The sequence below is a fragment of the Sarcophilus harrisii genome, chromosome 5 (genome assembly GCF_902635505.1).
Source record: "Sarcophilus harrisii chromosome 5, mSarHar1.11, whole genome shotgun sequence".
NCBI lineage: Eukaryota > Metazoa > Chordata > Mammalia > Dasyuromorphia > Dasyuridae > Sarcophilus > Sarcophilus harrisii.
The window spans coordinates 62716002-62734849 of NC_045430.1; the positions used below are offsets into that span (position 1 = coordinate 62716002).

General features: G+C 38.4%; 1 protein-coding gene across 1 annotated transcript in view; it reads left to right on the top strand.

Annotated features, from left to right (window-relative positions):
* The first annotated feature begins 674 nt into the window (after window positions 1–674).
* The window catches only part of LOC116419198 (voltage-dependent L-type calcium channel subunit alpha-1C-like), a 95720-nt gene continuing 77546 nt past the window's right edge, over window positions 675–18848 (top strand). The window contains exon 1 of the mRNA XM_031937800.1: window positions 675–1721. Coding sequence (XP_031793660.1) covers window positions 1673–1721 — 49 coding nt within the window. The 5' untranslated portion in view covers window positions 675–1672. The remainder of the gene's footprint in view (window positions 1722–18848) is intronic.

Genomic DNA, 18848 nt, shown 5'->3' on the forward strand with positions numbered 1-18848 from the left:
AGCTTTTGAATAGTAGGATGAACGACAGGGATAATTAAGAGTGGATAAGGATACCCCAGGAGAACGTGTGTCTGTTCCCACCAAGGACATAGAAAACTTGGTCTATTAATCTATTCAGACATCGGGGCACCACTGCCTTGCCTAGAAGACTCCGCCGGGTGGTGTCTCGCCCCACACCTAGGTCCATCTTCTCTCTCTCCATTCTCATGTCTCCGTCAACACGGGCTTTGATTGCAATTGATCAAATATAATCACAATTCATTTTGCCGTTTTGTTAATGCCATTATCTGAGAGATTCCAGCAATTCATCAAATTGTATTTCCCTTCTTGAAATTCTGATCACAGAGGTATTTCCGGAGTGGTTGGAACTGCAGGCAATAAGCCTGCAATAATGACAATAAAGAGGGCGGTATGTGTGAGTACGTGTGTTGCCGGGGATTGAGGGGGGTGTGTCTGTGGAAATGATGGTGGTGATGGTGTGTAAAGTGGTGGGGCAATCTGTTGTGATCGCAGCTGGTTAACAAACACGGAGGGAGGGTTGTCTTCGCTCCCCCAGTTCTCTTTTCCATCCTCGCCGCCCCACGTTCCCCCTCCGAACTCCGCACTCTCCACCCCCTCCCCCCACTTCTCAGGTCTTTCTTTCTTCCTATGTCCATTAGTTACCCTTCGAACTCCCCTAGCTCCATCACCCACCACCTCTCTGTCCCTGGACAGCCGGCCTCAGCTCTTTCCTTGACGTCATGTCTGTAGAAAGAGCTTTTCAGCAGGCGCAGAGGAGGGAGGAGAGCGTGTGCTCAACTTTGGGCTCAAGTCAGCCGCCGGCTTCGTTGCTGTGCGCCCGGCTCTCTGCGCGCTGCCGCCACCGCCGCCGCCGCCACCGCAGCCGCAGCTGCCACATCTGGAAGCGTTCAGCGCGTCTGCCTGCCTCCACAGCGCCCGGCGAGCGGAGGGGAGGGAGAGGCGAGGAGCTGGGAGGGAGTGAGGCGCTCTCTCCCGGTGTCTCCCTCTCTCTGCCTCTGCAGAAACAGCTCCTTGCCAGTAGACCACTCTCAGCATGCCTCGAAGCGGTGGCGGAGGCGGCAGCATCAGCACCCGCTGCTTATAGTCTCTTCTTGCCCTCCTCGATATTAGGAGTTGGTGGATCTTTTTAAGAGGAAAAAGAGGAAGGGGGTTGGGAGAAGACGGGGGAAAAAAGAGGAGGAGAGAGAGAGACATTTTAACCCTTTATTGGCCTTGGAGTATCCTCCCCCCACCTTATTTTTGGGGGGGAGGGGGCACAGTTTCTTCCCCTTCCCTCCCTTTCCCTTTCCCTTTCCCTCCCTCCTCCCCTTTTCCACCTCTTCTTGATCTCTCTTCCTCTCTGTTTTTTCAAATGGTGTAGCGGCCAGAGGTGCTGTGCTAAATTCTTGGATGGGGCCCGGATGTACCGAGGATGCATTACAATTTCACTAAAGGAGGCAGTAGTGGAGAGAATCAGTTTTTGGCATTTGTTGCAATAATGGGAATCAGGTAATCATCGGAAGGGGGAAATACTGCAGCTCCACGGCTTCCTTGGATTTTGCACGAAAGACGACCTCGATCTCCGAAGTGGGATTAAATCAGAGCTGTTTTGTGGAGGTTTTCCCCCCCAATCCATCCCATTTTTGGTTTCTTTTTTCTCCCGTTTTGGTAAATGGTCAATGAAAACAAGAGGATGTACATTCCGGAAGAAAATCACCAAGGTAAGGCTGGACCCTGCCATTCCTCCCTCGCCGGGGGCTTAAAGCTCGATATTCCTTCTCCACCCCTTTTCTCCTCTCTCCTCCTACACCCCCTCCCCTCGCCTCTCGATCCCTCGGATCCTCCCCTCTCCCCGCTGCCCCCCATTTGCCCTCTTCCCTCCCTCAGGAGTTTCCCCGGAGGCTGGGTTTTGAGAGGAGTCGTGGGGTGCAGGTTTGGAGACGAAGCTGGACTCTGCGCCCTTCCTCCCTTCTCTCCTCAGTCAACCTTCCCTTCGGTTTCTGTGTCCATAGCAGCGGTGATCAGGGGCAGTTGGGTGACGGATAGGAAAATTTCCGAGTCTCCCCCTCCCTTTTCAGTCTTCCCGAGAGCATGTGCTTCATATGAAATGCCAGGCGGCGGGAGGCGGGAGGAGCAGGGTGGGGAAGTGAGGGTTAGTTAACCCAAGTCTTTCTCCTCTCTCCTTTCTCCCTTTCTAAACTGAACTGTTAGAAAAATCTGGCAGTGGGGGAGGGGGTGCAAGGAGGCCGCACAGTCCCCCAGTTTCGGGATCTGTGAGAGGATGCTTTGATTACCGAGTCTTGCTAGGACTGGGGTCCCTGGCCTCGAGGTACTGCCGGTGGGGCAGATAACCCGAGAGACACACTCAGCCCGGATTTCCCCAGCCCCGGGGCTCCCGCCGGCTTGCTGAGGCGTCTGGGTCGAGTACTAGTACCCTTCTTGCTGTTTTCTAGCGCTGGCGCGCTCTGAGTTGGTGGGTAGAATGCAGATGTGTGTACTGTACACCCAGTCTCTCTCTCTCTCTCTCTCTCTCTCTCTCTCTCTCTCTCTCTCTCTCTCTCTCTCTCTCTCTCTTTCTCTCTCTCTCTTCCGTCTCCTTTCCTCCCTCCCTCCCTCTCCCCCTCTCTTCCTTCCTCCTCTTCTTTTTATTATGCTCAGACGCCCCTATACATTAATCCGCACATATAGCTACTCACAGTTATATACAGAATTCACCGATACATGTACATCTATTATCCTAATTGTTACACTGTAATTGCTACATAAATGCTATATCCAGCCTTATATGTTTAATTGGCATGCCTGCCTGTCCCCACCCATATATATGCTATACTCCTTTAATATGTTAGCATTGCATTTAAAGGTTAGATGGTAATGTGAGTTTTGTTTTGTAAATTTTTTTTTTAAAGGAGTATGGTTTCCTCATGGGGAAGCATAGTATGCCCAGTGTTTTCTGAGCTTACCCATCCTGCTGACATCAAGTCTCACCAGCTCCCCCTGTGATTTTGAAAAGCAATCAAATTAACTCTCCACTTGGAAACTTTCTCTTTCCCATCCCCCACTCCCAAGTCAACAAGTTATTATTTTTCAACATTACTCAGTGGAATCCTTGGGATGGATTGTAAACGGGGATGAATCTTTTAATTTTTTTTAACCCGATGTTGCCTTACAAATGTTGTCTTCTCTATCTTCCCCCTCTGTGTGCCTCTATGTATTTAGTATATTGTTTTTTCTGTGTTTTCCTTTATCTGTCCCCCTCACTTTTCCTCTCTATACATCTATTTCTTTTGCTTTTTCTCAATCTGGGAGCATACAAATTGATTCTTTTCTGTAGAACGGGGTGATTGTAAGGTCTGTTTTTGTTTTTAGCCCCCTCTCCCAACACTCCTCTTTTTGGGATGGTACTTTTACTCTTCCTGGATCAAAATGCCTTTTCCTCTCTTTTCTTTCATCCTTAGATCTCCACCCCCCCCCCCCATATCAAGGTTTAATTCTTTCTATTTACTGTCAGAGTAAATTTACTCCATCAGGCAAATAACTTTTTGTAGGATATGAGACCCTGGATGGGCTCCTGAATTCACAGTTATAACATTATTTCTCTGGATGGAAGTGGGGGTCAGTATTTCATAACACTTCTAACATTTGTCCTAGATTCCTTCCTTTGAAATGGCAGGGGTATTAGAAAGGGAAGGAGAGAGGGGAAAATAAAGAATGATCATTTTGAAGGATCAATAAGGTCCCTATCCAATTCACACAATTTCCAAGTAATAGAAGGCTTGACCCATTTCTCTGCAATGTAGCCCACTACACTGAAGCTGAAGATGGGACTGGACTCTATTATCATTATACTAGTAATAGTAATTATAATAGTAACAATTACTCCCAGTTATGTCATTAATAAAGAAAAATTCTAAGACTTAAAGATATTCTCCTAATCTATGATAAACTCATAATATCTATTTTTTTTATCCTTGACTGTCCCTTCTTTATCCCTCTCTTGAAGGAGGAGCTTGGCACTAAAGCCATTTATGAGAGAGAGAGAGAGAGAGAGAGAGAGAAAGAGCTCCGTCTTTCCAACAATATGCCAACACTATGGCAACCTGAATTCCAGTTTTCTCCCTGAAGCTGCAGTGATTATATAATTCACAGGAACAATTTTTATCCATTCTTGGGTGTAGATTCTCAGGTGAAAGAGCTTTATTTGTCTTGTCCCTTTATCCAGGGCACAAGGAATGTACTTCTTTCCTTATCTTCCTTAGTATGTTGGTTTTACCTAGATTTTGCATGTTTGTTTTTTTTTCTAAGAGTAGAGGTGAGGTGAGGTGAGAAGGTCTGTCAGTGAGATTAAAGGGTACTTTAGAAGCAGGGGCATATTTACAAGGAAGGGGGTGCTGTGACTTAAGGATCAGAACTTAACCAATGGAAGATTTTGGGGTGTGAGTCAGAGAACAATTCGAGAGAGAACCAGAGTTAAATGAGTTCCCTCAAATCAATAATAGTATTAGTCAAAAACTGGGAAAACAAAAATATTTGATAAGAGGGGAAAGAGTATGGGTTCTGATTTTCTTGAGTTTAGATATAGGAAATGTGAGTGAGGGGAAAGAGTATGGGTTTTGATTTTTTTGAATTTAGATATAGGGAATGTGAGTGACCTGGTTCTTTCTCACCAGGTATTGCGCGGAGAGTGTGGGTGTATTGAGTTGGGATGGAAAATATATTAAAGTGTCTATATGGGAATAAAGTAGCTGGTTTCTAGGATTAGAGTATACATTTAGAATGTCATATATAAACCTCTTTCAATTTCTGATATCTTCTATGTCCTAATCCCAACGTAACTTCTTTTCTTCCATAATGGATTTTCCACTTCAAGCTTCAGCTAGCAAATGAGTTTCTTAATAGTCAATCATTTAATGAATAAAACTCCAGAATACCCTTTTTCCACCAGAGGAGGGAAACATGTTTTCCAAGTGTAGAAGATACACTATTACTCTTTTTCCTGTTTATTGATACAATATATTACTAATCATAGAAAAATGCACAATATGCAAATGGATTCATGATTTCATCAATATTACAGTTCCCTCCAATGATACAGATCTTAATTGGTCCATGACTGCCTGTCCATGCCATTTTTGTTTATGTCCTTCTGTAAATTTATCTTAAGTGGGTCCATCCAATGTCCCAGAAGACTTCCTTTAGTAAACACTCTTGTTAGCCATCTGTTTCCTCTCAGTCTCATCACAAGACCAACCTATATTTTTCTATCATGTATTTCTTTGAGGATACCTTTTACTTCTGTTCTTCAAAATTTTCCATTGTTTATATGGTACAGCCTGCTCAAACCCACCTTTCATTACCCTTTGAATGATATTCATTTGGAATCATTCAGAGACTTTTATTCCGAGCCTTATTGTCATATAGCAACATAAACAAAATGTTAGCATTAACTAGATGGGCCTTAGTTTTTAGAAAAATTGTGGGGTCATTAAAGGATCTTTGGAATTTTTCAAATGTAATCCAACCCACTCTCCTTTTCATCTCCAAGTCCAACTTCTCCATCTATAGATATCCATTTATCTGGTTGGACAAAAATATATCTTTCCATTCAAATGTATATGGTAGTTGGGAAATGGGCATTATTCATCCACTTGATTTTCTTGTGTGGATAGTCACTGCAAACTTTTTTGAGTAGTTACACATATGTTTCAGGCCTTGGTGGAACCAGCATAATAGTATTCACAAACAGGAATATCTGGAGAACCTCATCATTCACAGTGAAAATATTTATGACTTGTACTCTATTCTGGATCTCTTCTATCATAATGGTGAACATGTTTGACAAATGTAGATCTCCCAGTTTTATATATCTTCTGATGTTTTAATCAGAGAATTATTGAAAAGAATATTTCTGTGGCTGTCTCTTTCAATGAATCTTATATGATTTTGACATATGGGTGGGAGATATGCTGAATAGAGCCTTTAAATGATATTTTGCTGTATTAAATCAAATGATTTTTCATTACTGACCACAAAAATTACAATGGGATCTTATGTATATTTTTACCTGTCAGTCAACTCTGAAAATATAAAGATGTCTCTTGTTGAATTTCATTTGTGAAAGCCTGAATATGCTCTACTATTGAGGATGTTCTTGATTTGTTTATATATAGCTTGCATCAAGATTTTATATAGTAGGAAAAAAAGAAATATAGATTAGTAATGTTTTATTTTTCTTGGTCCTTTTTGGTAGGGAAGTATCAATAAAGTCCAATAATTTTTGCATGTAATTGGTATCTTCCTTTCCTCCAAATATCTTGCATTATTGACCTTTGTGTTTTTCATTGTTGTGGAATGGATATGCACTGGTTTAATCTGGCTGTTTTTTCTCTGTATTTTTTTTTTTCTTTAGTGCTATTTCCACCTCCCCCAAAAGAACTTCTGAAAATATGCTATTAAGATTACCAAGTGTGGTAATCCCTCTGTCCTTGGTAAAAAACAATTTATTATGATAATCTTTACAGATCTTTTTCATTTTCCACCTTTGTTGTCCTTTTTCCATTTTTTGTCTCTAAATGCGTTTAGGATGACTCTGCTTAATTTGAACTCTTGTTAACTTTATTTAAAAATAAATTTTATACTCCACTGCTTCTCAGTGTTCATGATTGTTCACATTTCTTTAGGAGATTTTACAAGTGAGTTTATATTCTAAACTTCTATCACTTTTTGAAAGTAAGTCAATTGTTTACTGACCAAGGAACTGTATGGGCTCTTTTGATCTGTGGCAATGGAATGATAATAGTTAAATTTATAAATAAAATTATTGTAATCAAAGTTGATGTTAATACTAATGTCTAGTTCTCATTTTCATTGCTGATTTCATTGCTTACGTAATTCAAGATTTAATTATTCCAATTGCATGTGATAATTTTTTTCTTATTGTTATCTTTTCTTCTTGGCTTTATTAATTTACTATGATTTAAGAATAATCTCCACATCAACAATAAATCTTTTCCTGTCTTAATAGTCTGTTTCAATTTGAGTGTGTGTGTGTGTGTGTGTGTGCATTATTGGTGCTATCCAGAACCTGCATCTACCAATTTTTTAAAAGTTACATTACATAAAGGAATGAGATTTCTGTGTAGTTCACAAGTATTTGGTCTCTCTCATTTCTTTTTTTTAAACCATGCTTTCCCACATATTTCTCATTATTTCTACCTATTCCCACCTATATTGAAGTTACTGAATTTCTGGATGCATGCTGATTTAATTTGGTGGGTGGTATTGAGTTCTTTGTCAAATTTTTTTTCATCCTCAGCATTTGATGTTAATTCATAAGCTGTAATTATTTTCATGGTGGTCTTTTTGTGAATACTTATTATCAGTGCTGCAATACAAGTGGATTTGAGCTTGTGAAATAATGTTCTTGTTACCTTCCTAGCTCTTAGTCTTTCTAGGCCAACCATTCCATTGAGTTTTCTGCCAGCATTTTCTGTAGCAGAATATAGTGTCCTATAAGGCCTACAAGGCTTCACTTCCTATAATTGCTTCACTTGAGCTTCCTCCCATTTCTGCTTTTTATATTTCTAGCCACATATTGTTGCATGATGCCCTGATAGAATTCCACCATGAAACACAAGCATCGGAGATAATGATAAGTTATCTGAACTAATTTCTCAATGATTAACAAACTACCTCTCATCTCAGTGATTCTGAATCCCTAGCTATCCATGTTTAAGTCACACTTTTCATCCTCTCCTGACCATCTCCTTCTTGTCAGACTCCTCTACTTAATCCCCTATTCTCAAACTACTTAGCCCTTTTACTGGGCTGTATAGAATGTCTACTGCATAGGTAACAACTTTGTTTTCATCTGAAACTTTTTCTTTTCTCACTTCCTTTATCTTCTTACATGCACTAGAACCAGGTTTCTGATGACACAGCTTCTCTGGTCATCCTTTCTAGCACCTGGCTACACTTTCACTCATCCTTCCAAATCACTGGTCAAGGTAAGTGAGTTGTAGGTAGAGTCTTCGGACGACTACGTTATATTACACCAATCAAGATTCTGTATTTTTATTGCTAAGACGTTCCAGTGTTCATCATGTAATGCTCCTCAGCTTCTGTCTGTCTTTTCTCGAACTCTCACGTTTATATTAGACACCTTAATCATAGATTCTGATGAGCTGTTTTCAGAACACTTAACTTTCAGTTCTCAGTGTTCTTATTTCAATTAACTTGTTCCTCCAAACTTCTTGTCTAGAGATGCTCCCTTATTTTCTCATAACTCTCAAATGTTTCTACTTAGGAAATCTATATACATACTGAGACAATCTTTTCACAAATTCACTCTAGCTTTCAAGTCTAACCTCAATTTTCACCTTCAGTTTCCATAAATCTACCTTTTGCCTCTTCCTTCCCAAATCTTGATCCTTTAGGTAACAGTTCATTCTAGAATGCCCGTTGAACCCTTGCATTTGCTATCCTCTATAACTTTTTCACTAAACTTACTTCTTTGATGAATCTACTTCTGATCCAGTTTTTCCCTCTGCTTTTGAACAATCTAGAAAACCTCATAATTTTTCCACCTCAGTTCCTATCAAATATACACCTCTGCAAAGCAATCTTTACCCTTCCCATCTGTCAGTCCTTATTCACATAGGTAAACATGTTCATCCCATACTTTCCTATAATGCACCTCTGTGAGACTCTTGCCTTATTTTTCTGAAAATTGAACTGAGACTTCTTTCCTTACTCAGCTCATAACTTCAGGTGACCTTCAGGATTAACTCTAACACTCTTACTGGACCAAGCTGATTTAAATTTCAATGGCATTTATACCTGAAAAGTTGGAAAATCGAAAATCTAGATTATTTATTATCTTGGTGATTGTCCTGGACTTAAGAAGTTTATGTTATATAACTCCACAAAGCAAATCTTTTACCCCTCCCTGATTGATTCAGTCTTATTCACCATAGTGGTAAACATTTTCATCCCTCATCACTTCTTCCTTTGTGTCTACCCTCTCAGCTGAGACTCTTGCCTTATATTTTGCTGAAAAAAAATTGAAACTGCCAAGAACTTACTCTTATCCCCTTCAAACCTCAGCTCACATAATTCAGGTGACTTCTGTCTCCAGGAGTGTGCTCAAGCCAGCTTTAACTGGTGCTCAAGAGCTGATTGTTAAAATTTCAATTGAGCATTTATACCTGAAAAATGGATAAATTCGACAAATTAGGATTTTATTTATTATTTTCTTGATTGTCTGGACTTAAGAAAATGATGGAAAATGTTAACAATCTAAATTAAATTAAAAAGTGTATTGTGCCTATGTTCCCTCCCCTCCACAAAGAGCAGGTTGTTAAATATTTATCATCATACCCTTCCCTTCTCCTTTTCAAAGTTAATCATTCTATTGGTACATGCCCTCTTCTCCGGTAGATTGCTCTTTCTATAATCCTCATCCTCTCTCTAGTCTTCAATCTCTCCCTGCCTATTCACTGCTTCCCCTTGTCTGTAAATATATTCATGTCTCCCCTATCCTCAAAAACCCTTTCTTGATCCATTTATGCTAGCTATTGTCTTTTATCTTTCCTCTTTTGTTGCAAAACTTCTTGAGAAGACTATCATCTTCATTTCCTTTCCTCTCACTCTCTCCTTCACTCTTTGTTGTTTTCTGACCTCATCATTCAACTGAGACTGCTCTCTTTAAAGTTACTTACAATCTCCTAATTGCTAATTCTACTATTCTTTTCTCAGCTCTCATTGTTCTTAACCTCTCTGCAATTTTGAACACTATTGCTGATCTTTTTTTACTTGATGTTTTCTTTTCTCTAAGGTTTTAATCACACTGCCTCCCTCCAACCTGTCTGCCCTCCTTCCTTCTCTCTTTTACTGTCTCTTCATTTAGGTTCTACTCAATAACTGTGGGTATCTCCCAAAGGTATGGCTTGTTTCTTCTCTCCTCCCTCTTTACGGCTTCATTTGGGGATCTCATAGGCTTTCAGGGGTTTAATTATCATCTCTATACCAATGATTCTTAGATCTACTTAGACATATTCCAGAACTACTTACTTCTCTTAACAACTCTACTCTCTCATTTCCAAGTGTTTATTGTACATTTTAAACTGGATGACCTTGAGATATTTTAAACTTAACATGCCCAAAAGAGATCTCATCATCTTTCCCCCCCAAGTCTTTGTCTTGTTCCAATTCTCCTATTTACTGTCAAAAGCACCACCATTTCTCCAGATACCTAGCTTGCAAACTTGGTATCACTCTCACCCTGCTCCCTGCCCAGTCTGTTGCCAAATCCTCATCTCTCATATGTGTTCCCTGCTCTCCTTTGACGCTATCACCATCTTGATGCCCTCATTCCTGAGCTATTGCATTAGCTTTCTGGTTGGTCTTCCTGCCCTACTGCAGTTTATGCTCCAATCAGCTGTCAAACTGATCTTTCTAAAGTGCAGGTCTAATTACATCACACCCACTCTACCATTCAGTAAGCTTTAATACTTCCCTATTACCTCTGAGATTAGATATAAAATGCTCTGTTTACCTTTTAAAACTCTCCATAATCTGGCCTTTTCTGGCTATTTCAATCTTTTTATACTTCACTTCTCTCTGCATGCTCTATGATACAGTGACACTAGCCTTGTTTCTGTCACTGAACATCTCCCAACTTCATCCATTTATCACTAGTTATCTCCCATGTCTGGAACTCTTATCTCCCTTCTCATCAGGGTCTCCAGGATTTCCTGGCTTTCTTCAAGTCTTAACGAAAATCTGACTATCTACAAGAAGTCTTTCTGATTAGCCTTAATGTTATTGCTTTTACTTCTGTTGATTGTGTCTGTTTTATACAGTATATTTTTTGTTTGTTCATAATTGCTTAAATGAGAGCAGAGATTATTATTTGTTTTTCTTTTTATCTCTTGTGCTTGGCACATAGTAGGTATTTATTAAATGCTTGTTGATTTGACTTTACTTGCCGGGGTTTTACTTAAAGCTTTTCCAGAGCTTAGGTTACATTGATGTAGCATTTGAGAATCTAGGGTTAAGTCCATATGATGGCATGATTAAACATTAAGGCAGCACTTTGTAGAAAAATTAGCATTATATAGTAATGATAATAATGCAAAATAACTTCTTACAAATGACCAGAAAACTATGGTGGTCACATTTTTACTTTTTACAGGTTAAAGAACTGCATTATCCTTTCATGCTTTGGAAATTGTATAGATAGCAGGGAAAAGAAATCACTGAGTATCATAATATTACATACACAATGATTCAAGTGCTCTAATTCAAGGAGCTACAAAGTCTTTCATTTCAAGGACAAAAAGATATTTCCCTAATTTTATTAGGGAAAAACTTAAGACATTAGGGAAAAACCTAAGACAACTGGTAATCTTCACAGGGAAAAAGATATCAGTGAGTGTCATAATACTACACAATGGCCCAGAATATAAATAAAATAAATTATAATATAGAATAATAAACAATCACATCAAGATAATATAGGTAATAAAGATATAAATATATATGGCATATAATATGTCTCATAATAAATAGAGACTATCTGCTTATTTAATAATATATTTAAATATGCTTATGTACATGCAGAACTACAGAGAAAACACAAGCAAAAGCTTTTAAATGAATCACCCTAATGATTAATACATGCTTAATATACTACTAAGACCCAGAGCAATAGAAAGAGGAGTGCTTCTTATGAAGTCCCCTCCAAATTAAAAAATATATATATTTCTTGTTCATGATATTAAATTTAGGATTGTACTCTGCAGAGTTAGCTTTTTCCAAAGTTGAATAGTGTATTAGTAATCCCTGGGCCATCTCTCAGAGCCTCACAGATGCCATTAGTTTTCTTGTCTTCTTATGTAGTTTTTTATAAGAGTCACCAATGCACTAAATCCTGGAGATTCACAATGGATTGGGGGACTGTTTTCAATAGTTTTAAGGAGACCTGGAAGTACTTCGACTTCTCTTTTTCTAGTACATGGTAATCAAGGGCTCAGGTGTGCAACTTTAAAAAACGAAGGCATCCCAGGGAAGTTTAGAGGCTTTCCCTCCAGAAGTGCTTGTCTACAATGTTTCATGCTAAGGAGCAATACTCCTTCCTGCACAAGTAACCAAAAGGATGATTCAGTTAAATTCAATAAACCTTTGTTAAGAGCCTGGTACATTTTAGGCACTGGGAATATGAAGACAGAATGAGAAATAGTCCCTCTCATCAAATACTTATATATTCTGCTGCAGGGAAGTAGGTTTTTCAGATTTGGGGTTTGATTTTTAGTTGGGTCTGTTATTTCAATGCTAAATGGAATTTCTGATGTTTTCATCTGTGTAGGGAACTTCTGGTGTTGAGAGTCCTTCTACCAATACAACTTTGCCAGTCACCTCTTAAATAGGTATGAGTTGCTGTTTTGAGAGATACAGTGAGTTGTCAGTGATTTTATAGCTAGGGTATGTCAGAGGCAGGACCACAAGAACCAGCTTAAGAACCTACTATGTCAGGTACCTCTAGAAAGGCTGGAGATAGGAAGTAATAGTGGGATGTTGTCCACAGAAAAATGTATATTCTGACTAGAAAGTCTACTTGAAAGCCAGAGGCTCCACATTAATCCAAGTTAATTGTGTGACTTAAATAATGAAGAGGCTACTCTTGATGTTTAATGGATACCTTATTCTTTCAATGCCATAGCATAAATAGTTTATAAGGGAGACTTAGGAGGGCTCTTTTGGTATTTAGTTGAACTTGAGTCCTATATACATTTCCTTCTAGTTGGATCTAGTGGTAATAAGAAGGCCAAATTTCTATCAAGTCTATTAGGTTTAAGTACCCACCCTGGTGTCAAGAGGACCTGAGTTCAAATGTGACCCAAACCACTTGACCCTTACTAGCTACAGAACCCTGGGCAAAATCTGCTTTCCCACAGCAGAGTGTATAAGCTCTTTGATGAAAGGGACTATTTTTCATCCTGCCTTCATATTCCCAGTAAAATGTACTGGGTACTTAACAAAGGCTTATTGAATTTAATGGAATAATCCTTTTGGTTACTTGTGCAGAAAGGAGTGCTAACCATAATAGTCTTGCCTAAATGAATTAAAAAATATATAATACAACAATATATTTATAATAAATATTTAAAAAATCAAATAAATAGATAGATAGATAAATAGATAGAGTTGTTTATGGGGTAAATGACCTGAAAGCTGCAGTCTAGGTATTCTAAATTTGTGGAGCCACAAATTTTTCATCTCAAGGAGAAAAGGACATTCCCTTAATTTGATTAGGGAGAAACCTAAGACTATTACTAGTAGTCTTCACTACCAAATTCTATTTGTGAGTTTAGTTCAATCATCTGCTTTGTAATAGCAGAAACCACCCTCCACCATCTAGATTAGAAAGAAACTAAGTTTTGCTCTTAATTTTCAGCTACATTTCCCAAACTTTGATATACTTTTTTTTACTGTCTTTCCCTTTTAAGGGTTTCTTTAATGGTTGAGGCCCCATGGAAGAAATCTTCACTACTCATTAAAAAAAATTCTTCCTTTTACAGTAACCATTTCTGTTCATGTGGCAGCTGCTTTATCCAGATCAGCCAGTGGGAGCCAGGCAGTTCTTTGCCTGGACTCTTAAGGCTAATAGAAGACATTTTGTTTTTTCATCTTCTAATAAAGAAGCTGATTGACTGTTTGAAACACCTGGAGACTTAATCACAATGTAATCACCACAATAACCACATTTATTTTCTTTGCTTATAGATCTCGTACCCCTTCCCCACCCTGTCTCTCCAAGGCTGCAGCAAGGCAATGTCATATCTTGGGAGGAGTGGAAGAGGGGGAGAAGGGATCAACTGATCAAAGAAGAATTGTAAATTATTTTGCAAAATGCCAGGCACTAAAAATTTAATTAAAGCAGTTTGGAATAGTAGATAGAAGGCTGGTGTTGGCAAACAGAAGATCAAATTTCAAGTCCTGCTTCTCATACATGCAGGCTGCATGGCCCTAGGCACATCTCTTAATTTCTTGGCATACTAGACAACTTTTCAAGACTGTAAATTATGAATAAATGGTAGCTTGAATTGGTGAAATGAGTTTTTATATCAATTTTCTACAGAAGTCTGCTTGCTCTCACTTTCTCTCTTTTCACACACATATACATATAAAGACATATACACTACACACACAATATATGTGCTACATACAATATGTATTATATTATATTGAAGTATTTCTAAGAACTTTCAATGATAACCTTCCCTCTACCAAGACACACCATTGTCTAGGGGGCAATGAGAGGTTAAGTGCCTTGTTTAAGACACTTTGATATCTTAAACACGTCATGGGGTGTCACATGGGGTCACATAGCCAATATGTGTTAGAGAGAATTGAACACAAGAGTTTCTGGCATAGGAGCTAACTCTCTATCCATGATAGCATACTGCCTCTTAGTTTAATCCTGACCTATGTAAAGTGCCAAATAATCAAGCATTGAAAAAAAAAACAAACCTCCTTGAGCCATCATCACCATTATCAAACAACATTCCTGAAATACCTGTCTGGATTTGACTGTGTTAGTTCATTCAGTAGCACTTCTGTCCTTTGTTCTATGGTACTTATGTACCTAGGATATTTTCCAGATGCTGCCTCCATTGAGGTAAATCTCACCCATTTCATTCTTTAGAAGGTGATTTCTTGAATTGTTGGCTGAAGAATGTGGCCACTCTACCAAAGTTAAACCTCTCAGAACTTACTTAGGCTGGTTCTTCAGATGGGAGATATATAATATATTGCTAGGCTTAACCCTCAGTTCTTTTCTTGCTCAATAGGACTTATCAGAACTTGTGTCCTACTGGCATATACTTTGAAAATCCACACCATGAGGAGAAGAATTTTTAGCAAAGTGTATGTAATGGGCTGAGGTTTGAGTTGATGCACTGAGGTCCCAAGTACATGAGGCTAAATAGTAATTGGACTATACTCTATTAATATACATGATTGGATAAAGAATGACCCCCGCCCATTCTCCGTGCAAGTCCTGATGTGTTGTATAGGAAGTGACGATTTTGGTGGGTGGAGGCAGAGAGAGACAGGAAGAGAAGCTGGGAGAGATTGGGCCTGGGTTCCATATTCTTTGCTGCTGGTCGTGTGGCTGCTGGTCTAGCTAGCTTCTTGACTCAGCTACACCCATTGCTATTGCCCATTCTCTTCCACCTCTGATCCTTCTTCACTGAGAATAAAGACTGACGATTTTCCCCTAATCTGAATTCCTGACTCTGGCTGATTTTAAAATACGCGATCTTCACAGCAAAGATTCACTCATATTTTAGCAAATATTCACTCATATGGCATAAGTTTTATTAGCATTGTTTGAAAGTGCAGAAAACAGGTTAGGAATCGATATTCAGGAACATGTATTTTGAGTGTTGTAGAAAAATGGAGAGCTGAAATAATTTATCGTAAAAATTTTATTGGGGTATTGGGAACAAGGATTTTTGAGGCTAAAAATCAGCTACAGTGAATGAATGATTTTTCTATGATTTTGCTTCCCTTTGCAATGAAAGCACAAGCCCAGATTTAATTTCAGCACCTTCATAAGGTGCTTCATAATTTCTTCCACAAAAAGAAGGATGGGAACTAATGTGCCATTCATTCTCCACTCCCTGAAAGGAGCACATGTAGTTTGTCTGGACTCTATGAATGGGAAGGGATATTTTCACGAGCCTCAATGTCAAATGATTCATCATTTAGGGTAGTAGTGTTAAATTCAAATAGAAAAGGGAATCCCTGTGGCAGTATATTGATGTAGAGGTTCACAAATGAACATATCTATATTATATTTTTATTTATTTTGCTAAATAGTTCTCAATTACATTTTAATCTAGTTTGAGAGCACTTGGGAGTCTCCTGGCCAAATTTGAGATTGACTTGAGATTTAGGGCATGACTGAAGCTAAAAGTTGAGTAAGGCTGGTTGCTTCCCTTGGCGATCTTATGTATGCCTTTCATGCCTTTGTTTAGGATGACTTTCTCTTCACTCACATGTTGGTCTATTCTTTCTGTCAAATGACAGATCTCCAGCAACTTTAGAGATTCAGTGGAGTATCTTCATGAGACCCAGTAAGGGCCTATTAGTATCATAGGTGAATTTGTATCTTTTTTTATTTGATGGTATTCTTTCTTTTCTAGTTGGGACCCCCTACCTCTTGCCACATCTTTTTATCCTTGTCAGAGTTATGATGCTATGAGTTATAGCTTTGAGAGGAGCTATGTTTTTAGTGAACTTCTCCATCTCAGCTATGTATTCCATTGTGTGTTGGAATTGAGATTTGAACAGCAAAAATCCTTTCCTCCTAAAAATTATTGTGAATTTATAGGTATCTGAAGTCTGGTTGGAGCCCAGGGACAGAACAATAATTAAATTGTAGAGATATAGTGGTAACATACTTTTTTGAGGTAGAGGAAGGGAAGTAGAGATTAAAAAATAATGACCTCCATCCTGCCATCTAGGGGAGGGGGTGGGGGGGTAAGATGTGAAAAATTGGAACAAGAGGTTTGGCAATTGTTAATGCTGTAAAGTTACCCATGTATATATCCTGTAAATAAAAGGCTATTAAATAAAAAAAAAATAATGACCTAGAGAAGGAAGCTTGGGAATGAGAAGGAGAAGGAGATTTCTAGATAGGAGGTTGGGAACCCATGATTTTTGTCATTAACAGGAAAAGTTGTAAAGAAACTGAGAGTTTGGATGATTTGATTAGAGTACTTTATGCCCAGAACATGAGTTTTGGGAATAATGGGAGTTTTGGGAATACCCTTGGGCTGATTTCAAAGTGAATATCATCTGAATTAGAGCTGAAATGATTGTAAAGATAAAGTTTTAAAATGAAGAAATAAGGATGACTCTGGGGCCATCCCAAACAAGAAAATATACAGCTTTTATGTTTATGTATATGTATATATATATATATATATATATATATATATATATATGTTTATGTATAGTGGAGTCTATAAATCCACTCCCTCCATTCTGATAATTTTTCTATAGCTGCTTTATTGTAATGGATCCTATGGTTTCTAGAAAATGTCCAATTTCCAAATTGGTTACATCTTACAGTTCTGAAGACTAGTATTATTTTCTATCTATTCTACCCATTCATATTTGAATGCCAATAAATCTTTTAACATAGTCAGTTCTCTCTTTCTTCCCAATATCTTTATTCCATGATGTATTTTATCTAGAAGAGACTAAGGTAATTTGTAAGTGTCAACCCTGTCCATGGGTTAAATGTGATGTCAGGATTCTATTTCAAAGCTTTCAATTTCCACCTTTTTTTGAAATAAATAAAGAATTTTACATGTGTCCAGTTTCAATGACATTTTGATGTCATGGAGAATAATTCCACGAGATAAGGGAGTTGTTTAATTTCTGGGGATGTGTGTTATTGAAAAATATCATTCATCTCATGTTGTTTTAATAAAGTTCAGATAGAAAGTCTTGAGGACAAGTTTGCTATTATTTTTTTCCATACCTAAAGTTCTATGGATTATATTATAGGTAGGTAAAATAACAGTTTTTTTTTATAGTTGAATAAAATATTTGTATACAAGTACATTTTCTCTAGTCTCACTGAATGCATCCTTGGTCCAATTCTAATAGTAGATAGGATGATAGAGAAGATAATTTTTTTTTAAAATTTTGAGTTCTTTTTGTTTGGAAAGCTTTTTCATTCAGTGCAGCTTGGGTATTATGAGTATTTGTTATGTTGACATCTATAAAAATATTATGTTTAATGTTTTATGGATCAATGCTGTAACTAAGCGATTGTGGGCAACAAATTTGACCTGTAGGAGAGGATTCTGGGAAGATGGCAAAATAGACTGAAAAATTTCAAGCTCTCCAGATTTCCCCCACAAATAGAACAAATTTGTGCCTCAAGGAAAACATAGGTTGGTGAAAAATCAAAAATATTTGGGGCAGAACAGGGGTCCTCCTGCAACAATCCAACAAGATCTAAAGAAAGACCTTAGGCCTGGATTAACCCATGTGAAGTGCAAAACTAGCTCCAATGAAACACCAAGTGGGGACCCATTGGGCTAGTAAGGTGTGGCTGGAGCCTCAGCAGGAACCACAGACTTTCATTTCCTGCACTGTTTGTGAAATCCGGGTTTTGAGTCCGGGAAGACTGTAAGAACCCCAGCTGATTAGGAACGCCAGGCCCAGCTATGCTGCAGGGACTTGGCTGTGGGTGAGAAGGAGCCCTCATCAGGTGAATGCAAAAGCAGCAAGCAGGACAGCATGCTGCTGGCTGTGAGCACTTGTGAGAGGGTGAAGCTCTTGGTTTGGGATTCCTGGTCAGAATGAAGAGCTAAAGGGAAGTCTGAGGCACCATCCCCCCCACAATTAGGAAAAAATGAACCTGTAAAGAAGAAAGAACCCTACCATTGAAATATGCTACAGGAACAAGGAAGACCAGAGTTCCTTCACAGGAGGATACTGAAATATAAAAAGCTTCTACACCAAAGAGTAATGGGAAATGGCTATCTGCACAAAAAGAATTTATAGAAGAACTTAAAAAAGAATTTAAAAATCAAGTGAGAGACGTTGAAGAAAAACTAAAAAAAAACTAAAATGAAAACCATCCAAGAAAAACAAGAAGATTATGAAAAAAAGTTAACCAATTAGAAAAGGAGATATAGAGTCTCAAAGATTAAAATAAATCTTTGAAAATTAGAATTGGGCAAGGAGAAGCCAGTGAAACTATGAGACACCAAGAAATAACAAAACAGGTTATAAAGAATGAGAAAATAGAACAGAATGTA